The following is a 16,874-nucleotide window of genomic DNA, read 5'->3' as shown; positions in this document are numbered from 1 at the left end:
AGTCTGAGTTCCGCAACTCCAAGCACTTGTCTCAACTTGTACTGCCTTCACGACGGTGTCCTATACCGCCACAATATGCGCCCCCATGGCCCTGAACGCCTTCTCGTCGTGCCTTCCCACTTGCGGGCAGATGTTCTCCGCCAGCTCCACAATGAACCTACCGCCGGTCACCTTGGAGTGCTACGCACATACGATCGCGTCCGGCGCCGTTTTTTCTGGACAGGTCTCTAGCGCTCCGCGCAAAAGTACGTCAGCAGCTGCGACCTATGTCAACGTCGAAAACGACCAACAATGTTTCCAGCCGGCCACCTTCAGCCGATTGACATCCCAGCCGAACCATTCTACCGCGTCGTGCTCGACCTCCTCGGACCATTCCCCACTTCTGCATCCGGGAACAAGTGGATCGCCGTAGCGGCTGACTACGCAACACTTTACGCCATTACCCGAGCTCTTCCCACCAGCTGCGCTACCGATTTCGCCGACTTTCTACTGCATGACATCATCTTGCATCACGGTGCTCCTCGACAACTTCTCACCGACCAAGGCCGATTCTTCTTGTCGCGGGTCACCCAGGACATGGTTCGTTCCTGTTCTACGAACCACAAGTTCACAACGGCATACAACCCGCAAACTAATGGACTTACGGAGCGCCTGAACCGCACCCTCACCGACATGTTGTCGATGTACGCTTCTGCAGACCACCAAGACTGGGACGCAACGTTACCCTACGTCACATTCGCTTACACTCCTCCAGGCATGACACCACAGGCTATTCCCCGTTTTATCTTCTGTATGGACGTGAGCTATCCCTGCCTGATGACACGCTTCTTCCTCCTGGTTCAAACTCGCCTGTCACATACGTTCGCGATGCCATTGCACGAGCCGACACAGCACGACAGATTGCCCGAGAGCGACTCACAGCATCTCAGGCCTCTCAAAAACACCTGTATGATCGCCGACACCGAGATGTTTCTATGAACCCGGTTCACTTGTCCTATTGTGGACCCCATGTCGTCGCATCGGTCTTTCCGAAAAGTTATTTCGCTATGATGGACCATACAAAGTCCTGCGGAAGGTCACTGACCTCATGTACGAAATACAGAGAGTCGTCGATCCAATGCAGTCAACGCCACCGCCATCCACTGTTGTGCACGTCGTAAGACTGAAACCGTATGTGCCGTCCACTTGACTATTTCCGTGACAAGCCCCGGGTCGGCGCTTTTACGCCGCGGGGTAGTGTCACAAGGCAGTATTATGTCAGTCGCACAAGGTAGTAGTGGGACCCTTTCTGGAAGAAGAACAACGACGAAAGGCTGAAGGGACAGGCTCCTGGCCACCATTGTCTCAGCCAATATTTCTGCTTGTACATATCTGTAAATATACGTTTTCGTGTAACAATATGTTAATGTGGCTCCTTCCGGACATGAAGCCTGTGCAGGGTCTTTTCGCAAAGGAGTTTGAATCACCGGCATGGCTCTGAGGTAGAACATTGGGCCTCCACGCAGAAGGGACGAGGTTCGAACTCCGTTCCGTGCCGAATATTTTTTTCTTATTTCGTGTTTTTTTTTACCTTTTTTTCACGCCATAGCGGTTACGGACACCGGTGGCGGGGGCGGCGGACAACTACGGCACCAAAAAACGTCGTTGTTGTGATCTCATAACAGCTTTCGCTGTAAAAGAAACCAGCATGCCAGCTACTCTTGTAGTTCGTTCAATTCGTCTTTGTGGCATTCACCTCAGTCGATTCAAAGGCGAAAGCCATCTTCTTCTTTTCCTTCTAAGTCTATGTGCGTATTGAACCTCCCGCGCACTCCTCCGAAAGCTTTCTGCGACTAAGGGGGTTTCGCAATGCCTCCAGGATCAGAGGCATTGCAAGCTTTCTGCACCTTACCTTGTTTTGCACTGTCTCCAAGATGCTTGGGCCACCTTGACCAAGCAATGATGTCATTTGGCGGCGTCATCATGTGACGTCACAAGTTTTGATAATCTGTGAAGTCATGATGACGTCATACCGTGACGTTATCACGTGATGATGGTTTTTTGCATCACTCGTGTTGATGCCGCCGACGCGGGACGCCTGTCAATTTTCGCGTTTGCTGAGGCATCGAAATTCGAGGGATGCTTACAACTTTCTCTAATTGTCGAAGCGAAAGCCTACTTCTACCTTCTGGTGTCGTTTGGTCCCTTCTCAAGTGCGTGTCGTTTCGTGCTGTTGAACCATGAACGTAATTCTAGTTTCCTTTGATCTGCTGTCAAAGTTTCTGCTGATCTTTATGGTGAACGGCAACTACTTACAGAGGCACGCGTATAAATTTGGCATTTAACATCCAGGAATATGTGAAAACGATGTGGTATGCTTCCTACTACTTCAACGTCATAAGTTAATGCTTGCGAGCGTGGATACCGAGCGCTCGTTTAGAGTTGCTAGGGATGCTGCGAGCGGGCACAGTTGGATCGCATAAACTGTGAAAAAAAGATACAGTTAAACAGTAGAATTGGCGTGGTCTTAGTTCATTGAAACTTAATAAAGCGAAAGTGTTTTACAGATATAAGCATATTGCCACGCGTGTTTAGCGCTTGATTTTGATGTGTTCGGATAACATCAACAGAGACTGTTAGCAATGTTTGGCACAGACCACGCCGCAATGCTTAAGAAGCTTCGCGATTGTTCAAGATCATTCTGTTAATATTACGCGCAGGGCGTGCATAGTCAAGTTTATTCGAGAGCTTACGCGAGCAGCAGCGATAAGGATCCAATGTTCCGAGCCGCATCTATAAATGCCGACATACCTCACCGCAGATCAGATTATCGACGGCCGACGCTTCCATCGCCGCTATCGCTGTAGAGTGTGTGTTGCCTGTAGTTTGACTTTCCGTTTCTCGGGCACAGGTTCGCCCAAATAAATTACGTATTTTCGAGTTCTGCTGGAGTCTTCTTCACCGTCACGACTACATGACGATATTGTACAGTGCTCTGACATCATTGCAACTTAATAGAGAGACAGCGGTATTAGAGCTACAATGTACGTGATGGTTGTGCTCTATTGGCTCCTCACGACTCTGGTAGAATATAATATAAATAATACTTGAAAGTTCTACAAACAGCACTTCAGAAACGTCAGCAGAATGCGTATGATCGTCAATGTAAAGTTCTTCGGGAGTCTAACAGAAAGTTTAACGAAATTTTATTATAAACTCCCACAGAACTACCACCACGAAGCTGGACAGGACATGAGCACTAAGTTGAACTCAGCATCTCATCCCCAGAGCGTTTATCATAAAGTGAAGCACATCAGCAGAAAGTTCGACAATGTGCAGCCCAGGTGGGCTTTCGTCTTCAAATTCTTAGAATGGGCTCAACATCTCCCGAATTTTTTCTCAACACATCGACGTCACGAATTTACAGTTTTTTAGGTGCTCGGCTGGTGACTCCAAAGACCGGGGTTCGATCCCTGCCGCAATGGCCGTATGTCGATGGAGGCGAAATGCAAAAGGCCCGTGCCTGTGTGATTTCAGTGTGCCTTAAATCTCCAGGTGGTCGAAATTATCTTAAGCTCCCCATTACGGCAGCTCTCATAGCCTGAGTCGCTTTCAGACGTTAAAGGGACACCAAAGGCAGATTAAAATTTATGTCTTAGTGAAAAGTCAATGTTTGAGAACGTCTAAAATGCCAGTATTATCAATAACAGAGCGCTAGTAATCGAGAAATTAAGTAATAGTAGGATGCTATATGCACCGCCAGTGGGACATTTTGGAACGAGCCCGATGACGTCAAGAGTCCCGAGTACAATTAATCACCTAGTACTCAAACTACTTATGATAAAAAAGGAACATTCCGAGCATTGCAAGACGCAATAAAATGCTGCCTTTGCGTTTCTGTTTCATTCATGGAAAAAGAAGAGTTGCAGTGGAGAACGGCGCGGGTTGTGCAAAAGTTCCGTTTTCGCAGGGCTGCGCTCCTGCTCGCGTGGTCGCGTCTCAGTGGTAGTTTCGCTATCGCGTACTGCTGCGTGTGCCTTGCACGCTCATGAAAGTCGCTCTAGCGGAAAGTTCGACAAAATGCCGTGTACATGTCATGTTGTGTAATGTGCTCTACAGAACAGAAACCACAGCGTCGACTGCGGGGCAGTAAAGGCGGGCAACGCTGGGCAAGGCAAAGACTACGTCAGGCGGCCTTTTCAAGCGCGCGATTTGAAGTGCGCTAACGCTGTGCGGTCCACTCAAACGTGAATTTCAATCAAAATAAGCACTTTCTTGGGCCGAGACAAGCACTACGAAGTTTCCGGAACGCTATTTCAACAATCAACGTCGACTTAACATGTGCCTTTAGTCTCCGTTTAAACTCCATAACCCAACCAACTAACCAGGCTTTTTCTTATAAAACACTAAAAGCGTGCAGACGTGTGCTGGTTCGTTCATACTTGCTGGGGAAACAGCACCGTGGTTTCTCTCATATCTTCCTGTCTTTAGCGCTGTTTCCCCAGCAATTATGATGACAAGTTATGCTCATGCAGGTAATTTAGTAATTGGAGGTTGATCATTTTCTCGAAGAATTACGGAAAAGAACGAAAATATTTGAATGAATGAGTGGAACCACTCTTATCTGAGAGAGTAACTATTACACTTTTCATGTTCACACCAAATACTCCCGTCTACCTTTTTCTAAGCCACAATGCTACCTTTCAACAACTCTGAGCACTTAGAAGTTAGCCCTATTCCTGCGTTACTGCGCTACTCCAAAATCCTCGAGTCAAGCGTTATTCACAATGGAATACCAACTCGCCCAACGCTCTGTTCTCCCAAATCCTGGGGAGCTAGCAGGATGGCCCGAGTTTGGCGAAACTCGGAATCTTTCCGAGCTCTGGCGACACCCCCTTTTGAACCAGCTAACAGTACGAAAAGGTCAAATCAATCCTTTAGCACGCGCTGCGTTCCATTGGTTACGATCGAACGCGGCGTCGTGTCTAGGGTGGTCGACAAAGTTGGGTGGCGTCTTGAAACCAAACGCATCTTCTTTCATTTCTTTGTCGTTCCACTGAGTGCAGAAGTGCATGCATGCAAGAAAACTGTCAGAAATATTTACTAACGATATCTTGAGAGGTACGGGGTGCTTAAATTTCTTTTCAAGCGTTTAATGTCTGCACTAAGTATCCTTCAGAATAATCAGCACCGTGGCATCTGAGATTCGCTCCGACGGAACGTCTTACAACACCGCGGTCGGAGCTAATTGCCGAGGCCACGTGTGTAATCATCATGGTCGTCATGTACATTCTAGCGCGTTGCTCGGCCGGCGCGCGCCCTCTTCATCCTCTTATCCGTCGTCTGCTCGCTCCCCGAGCACGTGCGCCTGCTTATTAGCTAATTAGCTGGGCGGTATACCTGGCTAATTAAGCCAGGACATGCAGCCGAGCACCACACTAGAATTTACAGGACTATACCTTGATGATTACACACGTGGCCTCGGCAAATTTTTGACTGAGGTATCCTTGTCACGTGTTTTCTCCTCTTTTCTTCCCCCCTTCTTTGGATTTATTTGGGACGTGTGAAAAAAGTGCATATATGTGCAGCGACCAAATGAATAAAGCCAGTTGATAGTTAGCGCTCTTTCCGTTTACTCTGTCTTTTCCATCCTCTGTTCGTCCGACTGAACGCGCAACGATACCCACCACAGACATGCTAACACCGAGCTAAGCCAAATATGTCACAGAACATCCTAATGAAGCCGTGTAAAGCAAGGGCTACGCTAATTAAGATCATGCTATTTAACATGACGCTAATTAGGAGCACTTTAAAACCAAAGTAATGAGTACCTTATTCATTCAGGAAATTATAATTAGGATCATGCTAATTAGGATTGAGCTAATTATCCCCATACGAATTGTTAATACTAATTGGCTTGCTAATTCAGCCTGAGTAATTAATGTCATCTTGATTAAAACATTTCCAATTAAGGCAGGACTATTCAATATCATGGTAATTAAGAATTACCTCATTGGAGCATCAAAATTGAGACCGAATTGACGTAGTCTTCACTCCGAAGCAGACTGAGTAGACGAGCCACGTAAAAAGCTGGAAGAAGCTAGGTGATCACAAGCTCCTCCGATGGCTCCAGCCCAGTGGCGGATCCAGAGGGGGGGCGGTGGGGCGATCGCCCCCCCCAAAGTCTGTGTGACACTCCGCCCCCTTCCCTCCAGTGCCTGCGGCCACCTCCTTTGTCAGGTTGCCCCGGCTACCACTGCCCAAACCGCAGAGGAAGCCGAATGGCTAGAGCGTCAGCTTCCAATGCGGTAGCTACCGGGTTCGATTCTCAGTGCCGCCGGACACCCGCCGGTTTTTCTAATAGGCAAATGAGTTGCCCTGGCCTGCCAGTTTGTGTTCTGGGAACTCGAGACGGTGCCCTCGTCTGTCCTCCAACTTCTTTCACTACCTTTTTCAGCGACGCTGAGCCTCTGTCTGCTACCTTAGTCCCCCACCCCTGAGCAGGAGGATTGAGATGTCCTTCTCGACGAGAGACACTTACTATCCTGTGCTTTTCTCTTCTTCTCTATCCAAGAATTTCATCTCCTCAACCCCCTTGCTTCCTCAGCAAAAGGGGGTGGCAGCTTAAAGGTGCATTGACACAAAAAGCTTGGATCTTGTTTTTTCTACGACTCACTTATTACATATGGAAAGCTCGTTTCCTCGAGCGCGCGACGGTTAATGTTTTGTAGATGGTTTTATAGCGCCCAGTCGCCGTTTCGGTTTCAGAGAGCGCCGAGTGAACACAGAATAGTTATCATGTAAATAGTTATCATGTGTATCGAGAGGGCAGCCACCCTACCTCAGAGAGACAGCGAGAGACACACTACGCGACCCCCCTCCCTCCCTGGCCACCCCACCGGCTACAATGGAATCGAAGAAGCCGGCCCAGCGCGTCGTCATTCCTTATGTGCCGTGCATCCGTGAACAGCTCTCCAGGGTCTTCGGAAAAGCGGGGGTCACGGTAATTCACAAACCGGAATCGACGCTCACCCGCTTGCTACCGAGGCCGAAAGACCGACCATCACCAAGGTGTCGTGTCCTGAGTGTCCAGCCAGCTAGGCGAGAGCAAGTGTTTCCCGCAGAGAATACGCCAACACGAGAACGACGTCAGGAATGTGGAAGCGCAGCGCAGCGCTCTTGCAGAGCATTCTGAGAAGCACGACCACAAAATCGACTTTGACGGCGCTCCTGTTCTAGAAACATAAAGGAATCTGCGAAGGAGACTCTTGCTCGAGTCTTGGCACATTCAGCACACACCTGCAAATGTGAACCGCTCGCTAGAAACAATGCCCCCAGTACACGTTCACGGCGTCCGAAACGTGAGGGAAAAGGAAAGCCGGAGCCGTGGTGAAAGAACAAGACGAGGCTATGCTTCCTTTACCAGCGCATGTCACCCCCCGAGAAAGGGACCGAATCAAACCCGAAACGTTGGGCTCTCTTCAAGCTGTGGCTGGAGCCATTTCAACTTCCTAAAACATAGTTGGGGGGTACACTTGCACTCCCGTGCAAGTGTGCCCCCTCTTCCCGTTGAAAAGGTCTGCTAGGAGAGAGCGCTCGCAAGAATCGTGACAGCCAGCACAAACTTGTGGAGCAGGTGGTGGTTGGTTGGTTACACGAAAGCCAAAGGCGAGTTTCGCGTGCAGTGGCGCGACACGCTCTTTAAAATCGATTTTAAACATGTTCTAGGCGATATTATCCATTAATATTCCACAGGTGATGCGTATGTGTCCACACAAATCTATCTCACAGTTATCTTGCCTTCAAAATTTTGTGTCAGTACTCCTTTAACAAAGTCTGTTCGCGGCGTAAGGCAAGACGCTGTATTGCACACATCGCCGACATATCTGAACCAGCGAAGGTTATGACAACGAAACGAAGCCTGTAGGTACCTCTGGATTGTTGACGTCGACGAGATGAAACAGTGTTCTTCACGTTAACGTTATTTCTGGCATTCCCAGTGCAGCTTGTCGCTTGGCACGAAGTTGTCCCTCTGAGAACTCAAAGGTAAAAGGTTCTCGAAACGGTGCACCTGCAGGTATTAGGCTGCAGGTGCATATTAGGGTATTACCGTCACTGCCGTATCTTGTTAAAACATTCTAGCCTCACGCATGGTCTCACCTTTCACTCCTTTCGCTCTTTATTCTTTCGGCGAAAAGCATGGGAGAGCTTCCGCAGCAGCTGCAGGTTTTTCTGACTGCAGTCATGCTGTAGGTTTGACGTTGCACTGCGCTTCTTACAGTGTAGGAGTGAAAGGAAAGTGGGGCTGCATCGCCTTTGTTTACGCCAAGGAGTTCCGCTCTCAAATTTGGCGGGAAACAGCGGTGCGCATTGACAAGCAGGCGCTGCGCCGTGCTCCCAACCGGGTTGCAGAAATTAGGCGCCTTTTCCTCTTCAAACCACTACTACCACCACCACCATTGACAAGGCACAGGCGGCTCGCGACTGTCCCACCGTCCTGCGATTGTCTAGACGTGCGCGTTGCTATTCGAGTCGTATGAATCTGGAGACTGGTACTGTGGTTGCCACTTGACCCGTCCCGGCGACACAAGGTAAGCGTAGGTCACGCACAAATATATAGCTTGCGTTTAGAACTTTAGATTTGATATCATCACCCCTTGATTCTTTTGTTTCTGAGTTCAAGAAGACTTGAAACGTGCCTATCATTGCTAGCTGCATATTGGAGATACCAGTCACACCAGTATTCAGCCAAGTATATCCTGCAATTTGTCGTTATTAACCTGTTCAGAGCAGCCAAGAAATACGCAAACTGACTATAGTGTAGCTTTCTGCAGCCCTTCTAAAGCAGTTACGAGGAATGTACCAATATCCTATAGAATCAACTATAACATTATGATTGAATTAAGTACTTCTTCCTTCAGTATATTTTTTCTATATGTTAAAAAACTTCAAGGTATGTTTTCCTAGACATGTGAAATAATATGAACATGAATTGTTTTCTTTTGCATGAAATAAACACTGCCCACGATTTTGTGCTCGGAAGTTTCAAAGGCACTGAAGCAATGCCACACTGACTGAAATAATTTTGCTAAATTACAAGCGATATGTTTCACGCTCATATATTCAGCATCTCTTGCTCATGCTCAGCCCGATATAATGTTGATACACACATTGCGATTTATTCTTTCGGTTACAAAGTGCGGAGCTATTTTTTAAGGTATTCCGCAGAAAGTCCTTTGCAAGGCTTACGTAAAAATAGGCTTACGTCTGTGATGCTGCTACCGTTCTGCTTTGCCGTTGCTGTCGTCGTTTTACTTGTGAAAGCGATGCGACGTACGCGTGGAGATGAGCAAGTGGAGCAGCGCTTGCGAAATCTCCTCTGTATATTCATTTATTACTCGGAGAATTGTCTTTACGTGAGTAGGCTTCCCTGTTAGTAATTTAGATGCTCATATACTCTTGTACGGATTCTAGGATGTGGCTGTGAGTCGTGAGCTCTCGTTCTATCCGTAGGCCAGCAAATGTTACTTGTTTTTTTTTTGTATTCTGCATATTGAAACATGAAGCATCTTAAAACATGAAGCTCGAAATTGCGGCTTGTGACTGTACACCGATAGCATTTGGCAATAACATTTTTTTTTGTCTGTTTGCAACCCCAAGGCTCTCTCTGGAGAATGAAGAGGGCAAGTTCGCAAAAGATCGACAAGTTCTTCTCTCCTGCTCCTAAGAAAGCCTTACACGTTGCAGTCGAAGACACCGAACAGACCACCTCATCAGCAACTGTCCCAACGCTGCGACTGGACGAGAAATATACTAACACTAGTATTCTTCCCCAGCCGGCATCATGTAGCACATCGGTACCTTTGCAAGGCGAATGTTCACACCCTGCTTCTCCATGCGACCAAACTACCGAATTTCAAAGCGAAAGATTGGACGTGACATCCCCGAGCATCTCCGTGGAATTCTCGAGCGACATAGGAAAGTTCGTCGGCGGGCAAGTAGATGAGTACACTAAACGGCGTTTGTTGGAAACGCACTGGTGCCCTCCGGATAACTACAGTTTTCCATACTCACTTCACCGGAAAAACGGCAAAAATGAGAAGCGATACGTAAATCTGTCGCATTTAAACAAGTTCAAGTGGCTTGTGCTCTCTGATTATAGCAGGGGTCTGTACTGCAAGTACTGCGCTTTGTTCGTAACAGGTGCGATGGGAGGTTACCAGAAAAATGTCCCCCTCCAAAAACTGGTCACCAAGCCACTCACGTCCTTTGCAAAACTGCTGGGAAAGGATGGTGATCTTCCTGTACATGAAGCAAGCAAGTACCATAAGGAAGCAATGCAGGCTGGGAAGGAGTTTCTCGCACGTGTTAAGGCTCCCGAAAAAGATGTAGCCAACCAAATCAGCAGTCAGCGTCTACATCAAGTGAACGACAACCGAAACCGCCTGGCCCCAATTATAAAGTCTATCATCTTTCTAGGGCGCCAAAATATACCATTCCGTGGGCACCGAGACGACGGAAGACTTCTTGAACGGTCAAATGAGGCCTCATTGACTTCGAATGAGGGCAATTTCCGCGAGCTCCTGCGCTTTCGAGTATCAAGTGGGGACACTGAACTCCAGAAGCACCTTGCCAGCACATCATCCCGAGCCACGTACATCAGCAAGACAACCCAAAACGAATTAATCAAGTGCTGTGGAGATGAGGTTCTTGCTACACTCATTCAGTGGGTGCACGAGTCGGGCGTCTACAGCATTACGTTCGACGAAACAACCGATGTATCGCACACATCGCAGCTAAGTTTTGTTCTGCGGTATGTACACGAGAACGTAGTGCGAGAGGACTTTTTCCAATTCGTTGACCCTCGCACTGACAGCCATGCTGTCGATGCCAACGTAATTGAGCCCATCCTCACAGGCAGAGTACTTGATGAGAGGGTTTTGAAGATGCTGAAGGACCTACAACTCGACTTGGAGAGGTGCGTTGGCATAGCAACAGATGGCTGCAGCGTCATGGTGTCAGAGCTGTGTGGCGCCGTGTCAGAAATTAAGCGGTGTGCCACAAAAGCAGTTCACTCTCCGTGTTTTAATCATGCACTCAACTTGTCACTATCAAAGTCATCGCGTGTTCAAGCCGTCAGGAACGCGGTGGGGATTATGAAAGAGGTAATTTCCTTTTTCACCGCCTCACCGAAACGAAACAGTGTATTGAAGAACACACTTGGCCACCAGCTTAAAGGCCTTTGTGAGACGAGATGGGTGGAGCGACATGACAGTGTCATCCAATTTCGAGACTGCCTTGTCCTCGTGGCGAAAGCTCTTGACGCCGTCGCCAACTGGAAAGAACTTCAAAGCGCTGCAAAAGCAAGGACACTCCGCGTCGCTGTTGGCGATGGTGAGTTCGTGATGGCGATAGTTTGCCTCTCGGACCTATTGGCGCAGACGCTTCCATTGAGTCGTCTCTACCAGAAGGAGTGCGTTGATGTGCACACAGCAAAGAATACTTTGACAGACACTGTAGCTGTCCTAAATGCTCAAAGACGAAACAGTGAAGAGGCGTTTACACCTCTCTACCAGCAAGCCGTCGCGCTCGCGGATGAACTTGAAACAGAGCTGCGGCTCCCTCGCATCACGAAGAGACAGTCCTACAGGTCTAACACTCCAGCGCTTGATCCAGAGAGCTTCTACAGGACGTCAGTATATATTCCACTACTGGATAATGTGTTGGCAGACCTCAAATGGAGATTCAATGAAGATACTTTTGGAGTTTGTGAGCTCTTCCTATTTATGCCGTCCCAGCTGCTGAATACCATATCACCGGAAGACGAAACTAAAATAGTGACACAGATCTCCCAGCGGTATGGATCACTCGTAAGGCATGGACCGATAAGTGCGAGTGTCATTGCAGCAGAACTGCGGCTATGGCGGGAAAAGTGGAAGCGTGAACGTGAAGGAGCTGACATCCCTGCGACTGCTATTGAAGCACTCTGCACGTGCGACGTAGACATCTTTCCTTCGATCAAGGCACTTCTACAAATACTGGCCACCCTTCCTGTCAGCATCGCCAGCGCCGAAAGATCATTCTCTACACTACGCCGCTTAAAGACATGGCTGCGATCACAAATGAGTGAAACACGCCTGACCGGCCTCGCCTTGCTACATACGCACAGAGACATCCCTGTTGACTGTGAAAAAGTTATTGATCGCTTCGCCAACAGAAATCGTGGTCCGCGGAGGTTAGAATTTGTGTTGTAGAATTGGATTGGTGTTCACCACATCATACTTTTCGCTAGAAGTGCCCAAATCTACCAACCTGGCGTTGTGGTGATCTCGCTGCACATATTTTTTTGTCATTTTTTCTGCAGTATAGTGCATGACCTGACATTGCATTTGCAGTAAAGCTTCTTTGTCTAAGTATACACTTGCATCTTTTGAAACGTACACACCAGTGGAAGGAAAGCTGCACAAAGAAGAGAAACCACATGGAAAGTGACTGGACGTAAAACTGTTATTTTGAACCACTTTATAAAATAGTTTCATTTGCAACCGGCACATGTGCAGCTCCGAAACCACCTCCCTACACTCACATGTGTGCCTCCCCTGGTCCGGCAGTCAGAAACGCTATTTATTTATCGGTTAAAACTAGTGACGGTTCACTCGCGCATTTCTCGCCTTGTTTCTTTATCAAGAAGGCTTCTAAGCGCTCCCGCTCATGCCTTGTCGCCTTGAAAGGTTTGACCGACTGAAAACGACCTGGAGCGGGTTGAAGGGGAGCAACAATGGTATTACAGTACCGCTGTTCCTTTCTCGCTCGTTGTGCTTTCGCCGCTGCTAATTGCGGTAAAGGCACCCCAACACCACAAAAGCTTTTTCAAAGTTTACTGTGTGGTGTCACGCCTCATTATTGCCTGTCAGCCCATGCATTCTTAACGATGCACCTGTCGTTCGGGGGTCGCACTAGTGTGTCACTGGAACTGGGAGCGGACGAGTGAGAGAGGAGGAGCGCTACCATAATCCCGTACCCTATTTCCTTACCGTGTTTCCGGAACTTGCTAAAAGACTCTAACAGCGCACCGTGTACCTGCCGTGTCGCCTCTGTCGTCTCTTCGGCGCCATACGAATGATTTTTGTCCAAACGTATAATCCGCGTACAAGTGCTGACAACGCGGGGTCAACGAGTCTCCTAATCCCCGAAGGGATCGTGAGAGATGGCGGTCCTCAACCTCTGAAGTCCTGCGCGGTCAACGGGACATTGAATTTTGAAGTGAAGCTGTGTGATCATAATTATGACCCTACCAAGGTTCCATGATTAGTGAAATCCTGGTGACCGCGTGAAGAGAGGGAAAATGGGGTGGACCTCAATGTGCCCATTTAATCCAGTGCTGGTGCACCGGAGAGCACCGTGCCTCTTCCTTGTGATCTGAATAACGTAAATACTTGTATAGTCTTCTTTCTTCCATCAACTTATCCTAAGGAATGCCCGGCCAGACACCAACCCATGTTCGCACCGGCCACGCAACCAGATTTCTAACAGAGGCTTAGCGCAGCAAAATGGGCATATATCTGAAATGTGGTAGCCCGTAATTTGTAGTAATTGTTCCAATTTATTAAGACGAGAAAACTGATTAGGACATATGAGTGGAACCACTTTAAGCACAAATTAATCTATTTAGCTGTGATGGGGCTCTTTTAATAATAGGAACTCCTAAAAACAAAAGTCAGCCCCCTCCCCCTCTATAGCTTTCTTCAGGCGACCGCCCCCCCTAAAATGAGTGGCTGGATCCGCCCCTGCTCCAGCCTTGCACAAGTAGTGCAATCTGACAAAATTATTTTATATGCAAGTAAGCTGCTGCTTAGCGTCCACCGTAAAAAATGCTTGACAGGCACACCGGCACTATGAGTGTCATGATTTGAACTGGGGCCTTTTCAGAATTAAGAAGTTTGTACCCGAGTTCGCACGTCAATCGCTTTGATTGACAGACGCCCGCGGTGAAGATAGGGTCTGCCCACCTCGTTTGCTTTTGCCGAGGAGCAGTGCTCACGCCGCAACGCCAACGAGCGGCACAATTCATCCATGAGCTTAATCGCACAGACTATGCACACACGCACGAAGAACTAAAGGTTATATCATCAAGTGGATACGATGTCTCGCATTCAATTTCACCGCGCTCACGACATACCACTCACAGGCATGAAGCAAGCGCCCCTATGTCACTATTTACTTGTTTGTGGAGACATTGTTTTTACCACTTCGTTACTGCAGAAAAATCTTCAGACGTGTAATGCAAGTAGCAGCAAACTGTTCATTTATTTATCGGTAATATTCGAAAGAAGCGAAACGAGCGGCACGAAAGTGCCGCCTGTGCGTCCTTGTTGCCTTCGAGAGTGGAGATTTTCATGCTGCCGGTGGAACGAAAGAACTTGCCCGAAAGAGGACAAACGCCCACGAACACGCCTGTGGGAGGCGCAAGAAGATAGCGCTAGAAGATAGCGCGACAATCGCATTGACGTCGCGGCAATGATGAAACTTTAACTGAGTGGCGGCGCTGACGCGTTCGCACGCGGTGTTCGTTTGAAAACCGCCGCTAATGCCACACATGCGCTTCTGACGCCATGCTTGTTCTCACAGCCCTTTTCATCAACGCTGCTATCGCGCGCTTCGCTCTGTCTTCCTATCATGACCGCCGTAGTGCGAGCTCTGAGCACACTCGGGTTCCCTAAAGCTCGGGCCGTCCTGGATAGCACCCCTATTTCGGATTATTTCCGTCGCCTGCATTTGTGCTGGCTGTCATATACATGTAACGTTGTTTGACAAAAAATCTACGCAGGTTTGCTCTCATGATGAACCGTTGGATGTACCTGCTGCCACATGCACATGTCGGCCCATACTTTCTCGGTGCACTGACTGCCTTCGCCTACGAGCGGTACCGACAATCGAAGATCCCTGTGGTAAGAAATACTCTAGGCCGATAGTCTTTTTAAAGATGTCAATTGGAATGTTCGTATTTTCTTACAAGTTTGTTAGGGGTCTACCAGGCGGAAAGCTACCACTTTCAGCATGCAGACGGTCCATTATGACTTCCTTGTTTGAAGCGCACAAGGAGAGTGGACAATACAGCGCTTTCACTCGCAAGTGAATTTCTACTATTTTCCGCCGTATTGTTGTAGCGGTTAGAACGCTCGGCTGCTGACCCAAACTTCGCAGGTTCGATCCTGACCTCAGCGGTCTTATTTCGATAGAGGCGAAATGCTAACGGCCCGCGTACTGTGCGCCGGCAGTGCACATAACACCAGACGGTGTCAACTTCCGGAGCCCTCCACTACGCCATGCCTCGTAACCATATCGCGGTCTTAGCATCACAAATTATTATTAATTTTTATTAAACAGAGAAACAGATTGCTAAGGTTCATCAAAGATCCTTCTTCAAGAGCGATTTTTTCTTCGCTGGTAGCTTCAGGCGCACATGGTTCCATAACCATACCGTCATCTGACAGAACACCTTCATCCATTCATTAAATACCTGGTGCGAGAAACGCTGGCAGCTGGCCGCCTTCTTGCTGACGAATACTGAAGCACGAACTGGTGCAAAAAAAATCGGCCGTGTGGCAGTATATAATATCTTCCATTAGTTTACATGGCACACTGATTAGAGACACTGGACAACATTTAAAAAGCCAGTGGCGAGTGCCAATTTCCTATTTAGTTAATTGCTGATCGACGAATAGGTGACCCACCGCCGCTAATGCGCTGCGCCTCCTTGCAGCTTCTGCAGTCTGTCCTCTGGGCTTTGTCGCTGTTGTTCATCGGAGCATCGCTCTTTGCTGCTGCTCCCTGGGGCCTGGGAGACTTGCCATCTCTGCAGGTGACACTCGCCTATGCCACCACGCACCGCATCGCCTGGGCGCTGGGGCTGGCCTGGATTGTTTTCGCCTGCTTAACGGGAAGAGGAGGTATGCAGCAAGATAAAAGCAACAAATTGACATTAGTGAACATGTAGCCCCTGCTCCAAAACTTCGTGCAAGCTTTAGTCTCTGCAGTGACTAGGGGGAGTAGATCATCACTACACCGTCGCTACAAAATTATGGTAGACGATACGTATCTAGGCGGATGATAGCAAGTGTTTTAAACCATTGAAACAACGCACATTTCACTGTAGTCCTAGAGACAGATCCGGCTTGAGAAAAAATCAGTTTTTTTTTTATTTGCCTTGTAGCGTACGGCCCCATAAAATATTCCGTGAAGCACAAGATGTAAAAGTGTTCAGTGTGCCATACACAGAACGTTGGCCGGACCAGAATATCGTTGCATATCCGGTTTAACAAACACCCAAGCATCCAAACGTATAGCGCATCCAAGACGGGACAAAGCGAAAGACACATAACGCACGTACACAGCGCTAACTTTCAACAATCATTGGTGAAAGTTAGCGCTGCCTTTCGCCTTGTCCCGTCTTGGATGCGCTATACCTTTGAATGCTATGGATCACCAAGAAGCCGGCCGTGCAACCTCAGTTAACAAACACAGCTAAAATCTAACAGCTTCACACGCATTTTTCGTTGTGTAAATATGTTTATACTTCTATGTCGTACATTCGACAATTCGAGGAAAATATTATTACAGTCTTCAAATTACCAAGTTAGTGGCAACTATAAGAATTGTTTCTGGCTTCAAGCAGGAGCTTCAGCAGCGCTAAAGGTTGTGCAAGGTCAGAAGCGTCAGTACTAGACGACCGCGGTCGCGCTTAATTTGCTGCATGAACTTCTGCTGCCTGCGAACGAGGCCAGAAAACAAAGTTGCTTGGAATTGTGCGACAACTTGGTTATGCAGCTGGGCTGGCTTTGAGGTATCAAAGTACCACGAATGTCTCTCTTTTTACCTTGACAGGGCTGAAGATC

General features: G+C 48.1%; 1 protein-coding gene across 1 annotated transcript in view; it reads left to right on the top strand.

The window, feature by feature from the left end:
• Window positions 1-16,874, top strand: part of LOC125757195 (nose resistant to fluoxetine protein 6-like) — a 252,488-nt gene that overhangs the window by 211,360 nt on the left and 24,254 nt on the right. The window contains exons 12-14 of the mRNA XM_049412547.1: window positions 10,142-10,957; window positions 14,807-14,927; window positions 15,743-15,929. Of these exons, the coding sequence (XP_049268504.1) occupies window positions 10,142-10,957; window positions 14,807-14,927; window positions 15,743-15,929 (1,124 nt within the window). The remainder of the gene's footprint in view (window positions 1-10,141; window positions 10,958-14,806; window positions 14,928-15,742; window positions 15,930-16,874) is intronic.

Source organism: Rhipicephalus sanguineus, chromosome 1 (assembly GCF_013339695.2).
Source record: "Rhipicephalus sanguineus isolate Rsan-2018 chromosome 1, BIME_Rsan_1.4, whole genome shotgun sequence".
Taxonomy (NCBI): domain Eukaryota; kingdom Metazoa; phylum Arthropoda; class Arachnida; order Ixodida; family Ixodidae; genus Rhipicephalus; species Rhipicephalus sanguineus.
This window is presented reverse-complemented; position numbering and strand designations above follow the sequence as displayed.